The sequence below is a fragment of the Trichoplusia ni genome, unplaced genomic scaffold, assembly GCF_003590095.1.
Source record: "Trichoplusia ni isolate ovarian cell line Hi5 unplaced genomic scaffold, tn1 tig00000762, whole genome shotgun sequence".
Taxonomy (NCBI): Eukaryota; Metazoa; Arthropoda; class Insecta; order Lepidoptera; family Noctuidae; genus Trichoplusia; species Trichoplusia ni.
Window position 1 is genome coordinate 18789 of NW_020800063.1, and position 14634 is coordinate 33422.

The 14634-nt window shown below is 33.2% G+C and overlaps 1 protein-coding gene across 1 annotated transcript; it reads right to left on the minus strand.

Moving 5' to 3' along the window:
- Window positions 1–875: 875 nt before the first annotated feature.
- LOC113507167 (transmembrane protein 135-like) lies at window positions 876–11867 on the minus strand. The gene is made up of 9 exons (XM_026890022.1): window positions 11351–11867; window positions 10304–10434; window positions 9415–9541; window positions 7346–7497; window positions 4282–4393; window positions 3666–3818; window positions 2361–2501; window positions 1843–2009; window positions 876–1528 (listed from the first exon to the last, which is right to left on the minus strand). Exons 1-9 carry the CDS (start codon window positions 11507–11509, stop codon window positions 1471–1473), a joined length of 1200 nt encoding a protein of 399 aa, XP_026745823.1. The 5' UTR covers window positions 11510–11867; the 3' UTR covers window positions 876–1470.
- Between the last annotated feature and the right edge of the window lie 2767 nt (window positions 11868–14634).

A 14634-nucleotide genomic window follows, 5' to 3' on the forward strand; every position in this document is an offset into this window, starting at 1 on the left:
GGTACATTTATAAATGTTAAGGTAGGAATGACATATACATAAATACATATTCACTCCTATTCGATGTGGTATTTTCTCACTGTCACGGAGGCACTGATATAAAAGCACTATTCGTTTGCTACGCGAATTATTATCTTAAAACAAACACTTTAAGGTTTACTTTAGCTTCTGATCTTCACCTGGAATATTTCAGAGGATTTTTTAAGATTTCATGAGTGCAATAAAGTGCGGTCTTCTTTGACTATATACTTTTATATAATGCTTGTTCTATGAGCTTTTAAAAAACGATAATTGTCATTGTGTCTCGTTTCAGGAACCAACGTGGTTCTGCCTTAAAAGCAGAGAGAACATTGAACATGTTATAATGTTTACTTTGTTCAGAAATATCGGCCTAATAACATATTGTGCCCATATGCTTGAAACTGTGGAAACATTGTCTATTACTAATTTAAATATTTTTAAGCCACTATCTTTCTCGAAAGCAGTTATTTGGCACTAACGCCTGATACACTATGGTAATATTATTCTAGAATTGTGTCAATATCTGTAAAGCGCTCAATACTATGTCCGCATATGTACTCCATAACCCTTCAGTTTTATAATTTCCGGTTGCAGTAAAGGAAGCCAGTTACATACTTATCCGTCTGAAATCTTAAATAAAGAACAGATTAATTGAAAAACATTTATAATACGTGACGAATACGATGTGTGTTTCTTTTATATTTCACAACGCCATCTAGTCTCAAACTAAGCAAAGCTTGTATTATGAATACTAGACAACTGATAAACACTATTTTATATTTCTAAATACATACATAATATAGATACACTACACTAGAACAAATGATCATCACACTAATATTTGTCCTGAGTGGGAAATAAACCCCTGACCTCATGTATAGCAATCAGGGCAAGTTCTTAAACATAGTAGGAGCGCTCCATAGACATATTTTACTTACTTATTAGATATTTATATTAGTGGAATCTTTACAGAGTGAACACCAAACCTTTAAATAATGATACCCATTAAAAATAAACCCTGTACCACAAAACATCTGAATAACATAAATCACAGACTTGCCTAGTAGACATATATGTAGGTCATAATGTTGGAACAACACGGTGGAAGTATCTCGCGATGATAGCAAAAGATTTATTTAATGTCCATTAAATTAAAAAAAAATATAAATAAGTTTTGTTATGTAACGACTTTGTACTTATTCGTGACTGTTTAGTCCCCACCACTTCACCATTGTACCATTGATTCGCTTAGTTTCTATAAGTCGAACACTATAATGTACAAAACCTATTGATTCCTTAGAAAAGTAATCTTATTACGTGGCATCATTCAATTTAAAGCTTTAAATCGAAGTGTTAGAGTTGTATTTCGTAAGCTAACTATCAGTTAGGTACTTGCACCGTGTATCTATTTCACAAACAATATAATTCATAGAAATACGAAACGTAAACTTAAGCTAACTTATCTCTCAGTATCTTCTGTATAAAGGCAGATTGAATTTCGTCGGCTCTGGAAAAAAGAAACAAAAAAATTGCATGAGATGTAAGCAATTCAAAATTCACACTATTTTTTTTAGCTGTGATTATCTTCATCGGCCTAGCCTTTTCCCTTTTAAAACGGAACGAAAAATGAAAGGCAAGAAAAAAAGTACAGTATTTTCAAGATAAAACTTTAAAACTAGTCTCAGCAGAAAGAGAAGGTTACATTTTTCTCCCTTTTTTGGGAGGGATACGGGGTGCTGTTTGGTTTTGTAAATTTGTAAAAAATTACACTCAGAAATGCTATATCAACCCTATCTTCAATAAATTTTATTTTCAACTTACTTGGAACTAGTAACAGTGTGCATCAAGTTGATAATGTATCTCGGACAGACGTCTTCGTGCATGACTCGCGCGTGGAACAGCAGACCTTGGCAGAGACAGTACAGGAGTTCCACCAGCGGCCAGTTGGCAGGGATCATGCCTTTCTGGTAGCCCCACGAGGCTAAGATCTGAAATTAATGTTTTGAGTTATTTGAAGTTTTAACATAATGCAGCAGTAGGAAGTATACGGAATTGAATTATAAGAAGTGGATCTGACTAGTTGTTTGTTGGTAAATGTATACAGAACTTAATACGTAATTTTCGACCAAGCGATTATTTTTTGAAAAGTAAAATATTTTCTGGCAAGAAATTTGTAACAGCAAACCAAAGTGTTTTTGGGCTTTTTGGAGGAACTTTTCTTCCAAATACACCACAGATTAAGATGAAAAGACCTCTTTAAACATTGTACGATTATTATTTTAACATGAGCAAATTCTTTCGTCGGATTTTTTGTCACCTACAACCTATTCCCCACATACCTGCAGAGCTGATGTGACAGGCGCCAGTGCGATGGGCAGCGAGGGCGCGGCGCGGAAGGCGAGCCCCGACAGGAAGCCGGCCGGCAGCGCGAACAGCGCGCTGTCCTTGCCGTGCGAGCGGCACAGGATACACACTACTAACTGGGAACGGGGGGTAAGGTGACGTTATTAACAATATCTTGCTACTTTTCAATTAATTTCAACCTTAAGTGGCTGATTTTAGGACAGAATTTGGATAGTGCACTTTAACACTGTCCTTGAAGTGTAGTTCCCCTTTTGAAGTTAGTGAACTGCAAAAGGACTACAATGTGTATTATTAGGGTTCTTGAATCTCCTGTAGAGTCTTAAAATGCATTTTTGGATTATGGAATTTACTTATTACGGCTTTAGAACCTGCATATAAAATCTAAGTATCTCAGTAAGGCTGTCGGGAATCTATATATTGATTGAATGATTTGTTTTTCACACGTCTTTCAGTACATTGTCTTTAACTTGTTACATATTAGTATTTAATATGGAAGTAGAGCATGAAACGAAACAATATATTTACATAATGATTTAATTTACATTTCCCAAAAAAACATACATATTAATGTTACTAATACACCAGTAGTAGCACAAATATAAATACAACGTCAAAAAGACAAACATTAGTAAGGCACTCTAAAAAATCGTGACACAAATGTGTGTTGTATGTAAGAGCAATAAATAATCTTTACAAGCAAGGAACAAAGCGAACAAGCACAATAAAGTCTAAATTTAGTACAATACGTCAATGTACTTGTCACGCATTACTTATTCTCCCAAAAAAGAATGATAATGAGTACAACTGCAAGGCCAATGGATTAACAAATCGGTAATCAGATCAACCAAATTACACTTGAATAGGTCGGTTGAAGTAATTGTATTGCGACGATTTGTGAAACACTCGTGGTCCAAATTGGTTTATAAAAATAGCTGCTTGCGTGTTGATCATTCCATTACTCCTATTACTATAATAGGAGTCGTCGTAGTACGTCAGATAGAATTAAAGAAAAATACATGTATTTTGTGTCTATTTGAACAATGAAGATGGCACAAATAAACTTTTAAGTTAACTTACGTTATGATTGCAGCACAAAAGAAAATATACATATCCACAGACATTGAAAATAAAAGCTTTATCTCGATTGGAATAAGGGGATGCGGATGTTCGACGTCGCTAAGTCATGTAGGGTACCGTCCCATTTCCGCAAATGCACCTTACTTTCAGAGGCAATGATAAGCCTATATGCCTTAAGTTCATATTGATCAATTTTTACTTACCCTATATAAACCAATATATCCTCCAAAGAAGAGTCCTAGTTTCAGTTGCGACAGTCTCAAAGCTTTTAATGCTTTCCTAGGCGTCAATATCTTTGGTATAATCGTTCTTAGTAATGTCATGGCGTATCCAACACCGAAGAGTTGTGCTGTTCCCTGAAATAAGAACAATCAACTAATAAAAAAACACATTTTCGATGCCCATTAAATGGGCAAAGAAAAGCTGTGAACATCCTCGTTGAAATAAGCTAAGAAGAAAAAAACTAAGAACTTTGAACTAGAAACTCCAAGCAAGCTCTTTTAAGCCATTTTTAAGATAATCAAAATCTGAAAACCTAAGTATTCGCAATTAATATAGTTCTATTCAGGCAATCGAAATTAATAAAGTCGATTTAGTAAAATGTCACCACTTCTAAATGTATTTAACCTATGTTCAGCAATGTATTTAAACATATAACCACAAAGTTAGAGAGACAGCATAAGACCTAATAATTAATGAAAATGAAGTTTATTGTTCAAGCAAAATTATTTTAGGAAATTTAACCAGCGCACACAATTCTCATTTAACCAAGAACACAGTGTTCAGAATACAGATACTAGTGATAAAACATAACAGCACCTTTAAAATATAGTTTATGCATGGCCCTTTGTGCGGGCACGCGGGACTTCTGCCTTCAATACCAGTCACAGGCTCGCCAACCTCTTTCGATACACGCGGTGGAGTAAAGAACCTGAAATTCATAAAAGAGCATACATTAGCATACATGTAGTATAGATACTTGAATTTTGAATTTTTAGAAAACGTTAGAGGAAATTTAACCTTATAGTACCAAACTCTTTTGTACATTGCTTTAGTTTCAATTTGCAATGAAGGTCGTAAATTTAACATTTTGTCAACAAGATTTGACATTTGAGTGATGAGAGTTCGTATAACAATGGTGATAATGTATGTAGCATTTATTGTTTATTTCAACATAAAAATATATTTAAAAGCAGTATCTACTTATTGATTTTGACAATTGAAATTTGACAATTGAATATGTAATATATAAGTATTGATTTTCAAGTTAAAATCTTACACACAATAATAAGTGTATTAAAGCATACGAACAAGTTTTTTAACGCTGTCGTAAGAGATCGCTCTTGCTTTCATTGCTCTTATTTTGTAATATTACGACAAAATAGGGTGCCGTTATCTTTAGCGATAAAACAATTTGAATATGTTCAACTGTTTAAAAGCCAGACACTGTTCGTAATATAATTTCAAAATTAATTATTTTTAATTTTATATTTACTTTTTTTCCTTAATCTTCAAAATATTCAACTCTGTAATAACGTAAATACCTCAGCATTCTGGTGGACATTTTAAAAGCTGGAGCAAGTATTCTAGAGCTTTATGACTAACAAAGACCCCAACTATAAATACGGTTAATTTAAAAGTAGCTATCGTGAGAATGATCTCGGCACGGTAGTACCCCCGCCAAGTTCATTATTAAATGATGCAACGGTTTACTCAAGCGTATTTATCGGGATTGCCCGACTAGTTTCGGACCTAACTGGAGTCGGGGTCGCGATTCAAATGGTGGTATTTTATTATATTAAAATAATTAGTAGAAATACACTAACACAGCTCGAATGAAGCTACTCGATTAGCGGACGCGAGCTTTCAGCAATAACAAAACCTAATGAAACAATCATGACTTTATCTGTCAAGATTATGTCTAGAATATCCCTCAATGTCTAGTATAATATATGTATTGTTAAATAACTACGTGAACTCAGTAACCATTAAGTAACTGATATTACTAATTACGAGTCAAACAATACGACGTAAATCTCGGTCTCAGCGATGCTTATCGTTTCTGGTCATTTACATTTGACACGGTTTTTTCTTAATTAAACAACCTAATAAACAGAGTAGAATACGGAATCTCGACGCACAAAATATCGATGAATGATATTACGATGCTACAAAATTGCGATGCACGTTACAGCGAAAGACCGTGTCTGCGAAGCCACTACATTTCAAGGCATGTTACCGCGATACATCTTCACTGCGATACTACTAAACTTCGATGCACGTTACCGCGAAAACCTAGCTAAGAAACCAATTGTAATAACGGCGTTATTACTGATATTAATTGGTACAAAATTATAAATGAAAAACAAATAAATCGTAGGGAAAATTGGTTTATTTCTTAATGTAGCATAAATACGCAAGACCATCTAAATATGTTACCATATCCATGTCACCTATCTTATTAATATGCTCTTGGAGTTTTTTATAGTATTCCGTTTTTCTTTTTGATTTTTTTTCCATCAGACCAGCCAACCTTTCTATTTCATACTCCGTATTTTTTTGCTTTTTTACAAGTTCTCTCATTGTTTTGTATATATTCATTTTCCTTCTGTTGAGTAGACTATTCCAACGGTTATTCCAGCTTTCAACTGCATTTTGGGTGATGGGTATACCTGTGACAAAGCTATCCCAAACAGACCATAAATTAGGTGGGAATAGGGGTGGTTTTCTTTTTATAGTTATTGCAGGTTTATTTGGAGAAGACAATGATCTCTTACTGATAAATGTTCCATTTACCTTTTATTCAAACTATACAGAAAACTATCCAAATACAACTGGTCTTTGCCCTTTCTTGATTTAATAAACAAACAAGGAGTCTCCATGATTATAAGGTTAAACTCGATCTGAATAGCTTTAAAATGTCAACACAAAATCGAACGAAATTACCAACTACCCTCATTATTAACTCGTAACAAAGTAGCCAATTAATAAGTAATAAAATAAATTAATGGCAAAAAGCATATTAATAAGAAAGCTGACAGATTCCGTATTCTACTCATTTTTCCCTACGATTTATTTGTTTTTCATTTATAATTTTGTACCAATTAATATCAGTATTAACGCCGTTATTACAATTGGTTTCTTAGCTAGGTTTTCGCGGTAACGTGCATCGAAGTTTAGTAGTATCGCAGTGAAGATGTATCGCGGTAACATGCCTTGAAATGTAGTGGCTTCGCAGACACGGTCTTTCGCTGTAACGTGCATCGCAATTTTGTAGCATCGTAATATCATTCATCGATATTTTGTGCGTCGAGATTCCGTATTCTACTCTAATAAACATTACTTTGCATATATTTTAAACAACTATTATTATTTATCAGTGTTTCTTTTGATTTGTAACTGTTATAAATGAGAGAAACGTATTTTCCCAATTTTTTTTTATATTTAACAGCGGCTTGCGCACTAAGAACATATTTTTTGTCGCGGGGTATCTCACTTATATTCAAGACAGTCACAAAATATCAACACTAAGCACAATTATTTGTTAGTAATCTTGTCCTACGCTGGGTTCGAGCCCGTAAACGTCGGGCAACAGACTGCTATTCATGCTGTCAAAAAAACGCGAACAGAAATGGACAAGCAAAGCATTAGTCCTCTATTTACGTCACAGTTTAATTCTAATGTCCAAAACTTACCGGTAAGAAGCAAGCTTTTTTACCTAGCAAATCAAATAAGATATTCTTTGTGTATATCTTTATAATAATCATAATATGAAACAGACCGCGACGTATAGTTAGTCTACAAAAACGACTAGGTAGGTACACTAGGTACCTATTATTATTTTCGTATGTAAATACTAATTGAATTGAATCTTCATACATACCAAAACAGAGGTGTACGTTTGTCGTTCTCTCTGTCTAGCCTCAAGAGATAGAAGAAGACAGCGCTACCCAGCATGAAGACTAAGGTTTCCTTGCCTGGAGACCGTCGTAGCCAACCTTTCATTTCTAATGTCCGTACCCAGTACTCGAACACCTAAAAGTTAAATGTTATCTCTCGTATAACTCTATAACTTTCTCGTATTTTCCTGCTAGCTGTAATATAATAGTATGTTCTTTTTACAAAGCGGAAAACTGGACCTCATTTGAACCATACCGCCACGCCACTTCCTGGGGATTTGATTGGTTTGCACCGATTAAAACACTTCTGTCCCTCATAGCGTATTCAAAGGCGGCTAGGGGACTTTATGCCCCAAAAAACTTTTAAATGTTAATGCACAACTCTTAGTAAGTACCTATTTTACATCAATGACCTATCACTTTCAAGTTTTTGCACGATACAAAACAAAATTAAATAATACTAACAGCGTCGTCAAGTACTGTCTTTTGGGACAGAGGTTTCGCGCAAACTATAATGCTATAAACGTCCCTTCCGGTCTGATTTTAGCCCTACATGCCAGATTAGCTTTAAAGGAAATTACAAATTGGAAATTGCAAAAGAGGTAAGAAATAACTTTCATTTCTTTCCCCTTCATCCAGGAGCAAAGGAGAAGGCATCGCGAATGACCACGAAACAAACAATTACATGAAGGAATAATATTACATTGCTCACCCCTATTTCTAGAGCAAGTGTAAAGATATTGCAAGTTACCACGAAAAAGAACAGATTTATTACAACGAACGATGTTTTCAACTACTAAATTATGCCATAAATGTAGAAATAAAATCTGAAAAAAAATAGATTACTGTTTTCTATTTTCAAGCAAAGAAGTAGGTATTACTCGAATGACGCATGTAGCATTTAAGAGATCGACGGTGACGAGGCAATTGTAATCATACCCATAGTAACTGCTCTAACGCTCTAAGGTTTTTTTATATACTATTCATAGAGCACAGGAAAAACCATCTTTTTTACGACTGTGGACCTTATGGCTACCAAATAGGATCTAAAAATGACTGAGCACTGTTTACCGTTTTAGATAGGGCAAAGTGCGGAAGTCGACTGAATGAAAATGTCACCATATCGATTACTGTTTAATAAGGTAAACCTCTATTTTCCTGGTGATGAAGGCTAAATAAATAGTGAATAGTAGAAAATAAAGAGAAGTACACCTAAATTAAAATCAAATTGATTTTTTCTCGATTCGAGAAAAACGAGAATATGAAGCGAGAGATTATCTCATATTTTTTAATCGTCAAAAACAGAATATTTTTGTACGTTTTAGACCACAAGCAGATTATGATAATGCCTGCATATCTAATCTTTATCGACAAGACAATTAAGTAGCGCTGACAACAATAATATCACGAGTACATTATCGAAGAAATCTTGCAAACAACGGTATTTTACCATGTACTATCTACACTTGCCGTACAATCGATATCAATGTTAATAAATATATGTTGCTAATTATAACATTTAATGATTCTGATAAATATTTATTTAAATTTTTAGGATTGATAATAATCAACATTTTTTTTCTATTGTATGCTTTTAGGGTTAGGTACTTGAAGGCTAAAAGCGGAACCCTGTTTGTTTGTCCGTTCGTCACTAAGCTGTATCTCATGCAGTGTGACATGACAACTGGCTATGACATTAAAAACTAAAAAAAAAGATCGTGTTTAGCAATGGTTGTTATGATCATAAGTCTCTTGATGGATAAATAAATTTGAAGGTGGGTATTTATTTATCACCCAACTGATCTGTTCTTCTTTAGCCCATTTGGACGGAGTCCGAATCCAAATCGCACTTAACGAGTTTTATTTCAATAAACATATATTAATATATAGGTAAAGAAGTATATCTATTTATGCAAATGTATAATTATTTCTGACATAAACCTTTAACATCTTTAATACTTAAATACATTTTAATACAAAAATTAGACTTAATTATATATTATGCATAAGTTTTTTGTAGTTTTCACATAAGCCACTTATATAAATTACTCACCAGATTAACAAACAAGTTGACAACCATAACTCTTCGGTATGGTGGTTCGAAGTATACAGCTAGACCGCTCACCGTGCATGGTAGTAACACAGTTGTGTAGTATGAGAATTGACTGAAAAACAAACTCCTGTGGACAAAACACAAATGATTGTATTCCTACATACTTTAACCAGAGTTCTATTGTTTTTGACAAATGTTTTCACAATAAATACTTGATTGCTTCTTGTTTAGTGTCTGTTTTAAAAGGGTTAATGGAACAATATTGCTAAAGCACTGCTGTCTGCTGCCACATTGTATCTAATGAACTGTGATAGCTAGACAGTTCAAATTCTTACATGTCTCTCTCAATACATACGAAAATGAAAGATGGTGGTTAAGCAAGATTGTTATGGTGATAATTTGATGGCTGACCAATTTGCTTTGTCCGATTTTAAAGGAATTCTTAATGTTGCGAATCTGACTCCCACTTGTCCGATTTATTTGTTTAATAATGAACATTATATAACTTAGATAATTTTATTATGACATTCAAGTGTAACAATTCAGGCTATAAATAATCATTCAAGTGTTTTGATAATGTATGCAGTACTTTAATTAGCAACTTTAATGTTGCAACACTATAATTAGATTAATTACATGCAATTGTATACAATTATAAATATACAATTTAACTCTTGGCAGATCTTATTTCTTTACAATCTTGCCACTATGACAGTGCAGAAATGGGATTATTTTACCCATACAAAGTTTAAGAATGTTACAAACTATTTTACAAGGTCTTTTTTGTATTTTATAATCTTTTTTCAAGTACAGAATATATTTATTGGATAAAGATTAAATCTAAAGTAAAGTTTCTTATAAGAAATTAGTGAAAAAAGCAGGTTCTTACCTGAATATACAGTTCAATGTGACAAATGAACTTCCAACAGTCAAACCAAATATTCCAGATTTCAAATATAGTTTGAATTGTTCTAACATTTCCTTTTTGCCCAACTTTTTCCCTCTCATTAAAATTTGGATCTGAAACAAATGCACATTACTATTATACAAGGCAAGACAAGCCCTCTGTCTGGACAGAATTACTGTGACTTCGGTGTATTGTTAACATCTTCTATTGTAGGTAAAAATTAACAGGACTATACACTTTGTTGTTCTCCAATTCAACCGTCAAACTATTCCATTATAACTGAAAGGGTTCAATGTTTTGCCAATAACCTTAGAAACAGCTTTTTCTATACAAGTGTAGTATATTTTCAAATTTAGATCAAAGTTGATTATGTAAAAGAGAGTTGCTAGAAAGGTTTTATTATCTTTCCATGTTTAGAGTAGTTAAGAGAAAGTGAAAAGATAAGGAAATAAAAACCTAACAAAACTTTTATACCAACCATTGGAAAACAGTGTGCATGATCATTATACTGCTGAGTCTGTTATTTATCTAATTTAAAATATGAATTTGATTTGGACGACTTACTAAATGAATAAAACCTTCTTTCAACATACTTTTTAATATTACTAATATTATTAAGGAAGGAAACTTGGTGCACAGTATCAATAGTATGGCACTATTTGGTAAAGCAATTTATATTGCCTTTTAACCCATATAAAGGTGATCATAAATTAATAAATCATTTTAATATTTAGGACCTGAAGCAATTAATATTCACAAGTTATTAAAGGTCCTTGGCATGCATAAGTTTAAAGTGTTCATTCAAGGTTCTTATACTTTAAATCATTCAGCATTTTACATAGAAGAATTCAATAATTATGTAACATATACTTACTAAACTAATATATATATATATGTTACAAAAAATAAACAACACCAGAAATACGAAGTTCAAGTGTTAATTACACAAGAAATGAATGACGACAAAAATTAAAACAAAACTTAATTTGAACTGTTTAAAAAAAATATATAACTCTATTTAATACTTACAATGTAAACCATAGCATAGAACTTATAGCTGCCCTTTATACAGCTAATCAGCATGGTTTGAGTAGCATCAGAACATCGATAAGTCCAGGGGTGAATCAGTTCAGAGCATCTACTGTCTCTGCATGCACTTTCAAACCAAAGTTTACTAGCTTCAACCATTTTTATTTAATTTAACTAGTAACAATATAACAATAATTCCGTCCTATATATTTATTGCACTGTAACCAACTGTTTACGAGATAAAATTGGAAGACGCATGAGATATATCACAGTCGCAATACAATCCACTTAAAAATATTTTAATATTTGATGGATCTTTTATAACATGACCCGTTTATTAGATACACTTAGATATACTTATTATCTCGAAACAAGACAATTTTAACATAATCTATATTCATAAAGAGCATTAATCAACTAGAATAACGTTATCTTTTAGTCAATATTAAAATACTACTACATAGTACATTATCTTGGTCTCCCGCAGCCACACAAAGACGAGTTCATAAGATTTTGAATGTTTCATTTTATGTCCTTCTCTGTCATGCGTTGACCTAGATCTTCCATTTCTCAACGATGCAAAAGAACTAGACAAAAGCAAATAAAATACATCGGAACGTCGCGTGGTGAACGTTCACGTCAATTTCATTTCGCATCTGTCATTTTGACAACTTGGCAGGAAGATTTCACTGCTGACCACTAGGCTTTCGAGAATAATAATCGTCAAGAAATTTTGCAGTCACTAGATTTATATGGACATAATTATGTATACCGCAAAATACCGGAAAAAAAGGTGTAAAAATTTACATCTTTATGATATAGGTAGTTGTTGGAATGTCTCCAAGGTATCCGTTTTAGGTAGATATTATAACAACTATATCATTTCATAGACAACTTCATAAAACTTAAAACATTATTCGGTAATTTACTTTGTAGTAAGTTTTTACATTATAGCATGTTGCTTGGGTCATTTGTGTAATGAGTTTATTGATGAATAGGTTATTACAGTCTAACAGGAAAAACAAGAATTCCAAAAGCCCCAGACTGATGAGAATGAGTCTGGATACAACGGTAAAATATACCAGATTTTATAAAATAAATAAACAAACTAAACAAATACTCACCAAATAAATTGGTGCATAAAACTGATAAGCTCCCTTGGTACTCGCCCAGAACATAGTAGCAAATGCTCCTACGCAGGTATTCCCAGGATGGAGAAGTTCTCGACATGTGTTATGAACAGCATCATGGTGGTCTACCATAAATTTGCTTACTTCAACCATTTTCACTTCACAATAATATAACACACTTATGTACTAACTATGATCACCGCCTTCAGACTTGTGGTACATTAAATCGACTGAATGCTCATTGTTTTCATCATTGTTACTTTTCGAGCCAAAGTTCATTACGAATTTCAATTAAATTCAATTTACAACAATGGATGCAAATATTTAGAAATGTATATAGGTACCTATTTCATTATCATTTACATAAAATTAAATTGAATTACACAATCGGTGTAAGAATCTGTGAGCCTAAATACTGTCGTCATATTGTTTCGCAATATTGATGATCATAGAGTTGAACCTAACCATCTTAAAAGTTATAGCCAAAAGATTTCCTAGCATTCTTGACAGAGCAATTAGATCAGGGATCTAATTCCGCTTTTTACAATGGCCGATGAATGAATGGAAATTGCATTACATGTGAAACAATAGTGTCACATCGCGAATACGGGATTCACTATCGGGATATTGGGAATTCAATACGGGGCGGGATACTCACTGTCAATGCTATAAATGTTCAAATTTTAAATAAAGAAATGCTTATGAGAACAGGAAAGTGTCGGTATATTTGATATAACTAGAATCGACGAATGGAGTTTGAAAAATAAAATGTATTTAAATGTTACCAAATGTTCAGTTATATCGTTTACCGAAGAAAAGCTTACCGAAGTTTTTGGATAGTATTACGTTTAGCTAACCAATTTACTAACTTGCGAAAACACCATATGAAGCACTTTAAAAAAGCCATTAGGAGTTTAATCCCGTTGTCACTGCATAAGACCAAATATAAATTACCTAATATTTGAGCGTGAACAGAACACATTTTTAAGATTGTTCTATTTAAAGTGTACGGCTTTTATCCAGGTTATCCTATATTATACCTAGCCCTATTTATGTAGGGCATGGTACAACGTGATGTGGAGGCTTGGTGGCCACATACTGGTTTAAGATACTTCGTGGCAAAAGAAATAACCCGAGAACTTTAGAACTACTTCAGCTATCAGCTCCTGACGAAAACGCGGAGCGGCGATGGAAGCCGGTGCTGCTGATGGTGTTGCGCGCGCGCACCAACCTCTTAGAGCGCGCACCCCTGACGCGTGCGTTGCCGACACTTAATACGTTGTCACAAGAGACTTACTTAATTGTACTCTAAATGATTTCACAAGAGCCACTTACAACTTATTTTACCTCATATTGTAATTTAATTAATAACTTAAAATTAATAAATGTGTTAAATCACTTTTATTTTTATACAGTTACGGTATTAAGTTATAACAACGTAACAACACTATTGTATTAGGTCATGTAATGATAGTTGGAATAATGAATGGAAATTGCATATTAAAAAAATGTAATTTCTATTCATCGGCCGTGTAAATAAATAGCGGAATCGTTGCCCAGTGCATCTTTAACCCAGAGTGGAACATTGCTTGAAATAGTGTCAAGTAAAGCAGCTTTGTTGAACACAAGGGATTCGTGTTCACACTAACTTAGTTACGTCGTAAATCAAAGTGCACAAAGCTCATTTTTTTATAGAACATCTTAGCCTGGTACCTTCATACCTAGAAGCAAATGTAAAACAATCAAGTATTCAATTCAAATCTTAATTTACGATTGCCATGTTGCTAAAGTGATAAGTTGCTATTTTTATTAGTAAGGGGCTAGTTAAGCCGATTACAATATCAATAGGTTTGCCTCACAGGTAGAACTAGTAAATAGATTAAAAGTACTTTTTTTTCAAGATGGACTGCATTGTATTAAGAATACCATATTTTAATTAAATTGAATTTGTATAAAAAATATACCTAAAATACGTTTAAGATCATTTAAAATACTTCACTGTAATTACTTTTAAAATTTCGATTTTTATTTGAATCACTTCTTACTATTAATAATAAGTCTTTGTATACAACGAAAGCCCTCAATCCTCATGCATGCAACTGACAAAACGATCCATTTCCTAAACTTTTAGAAAATAGCATCATCGGCTCAAGA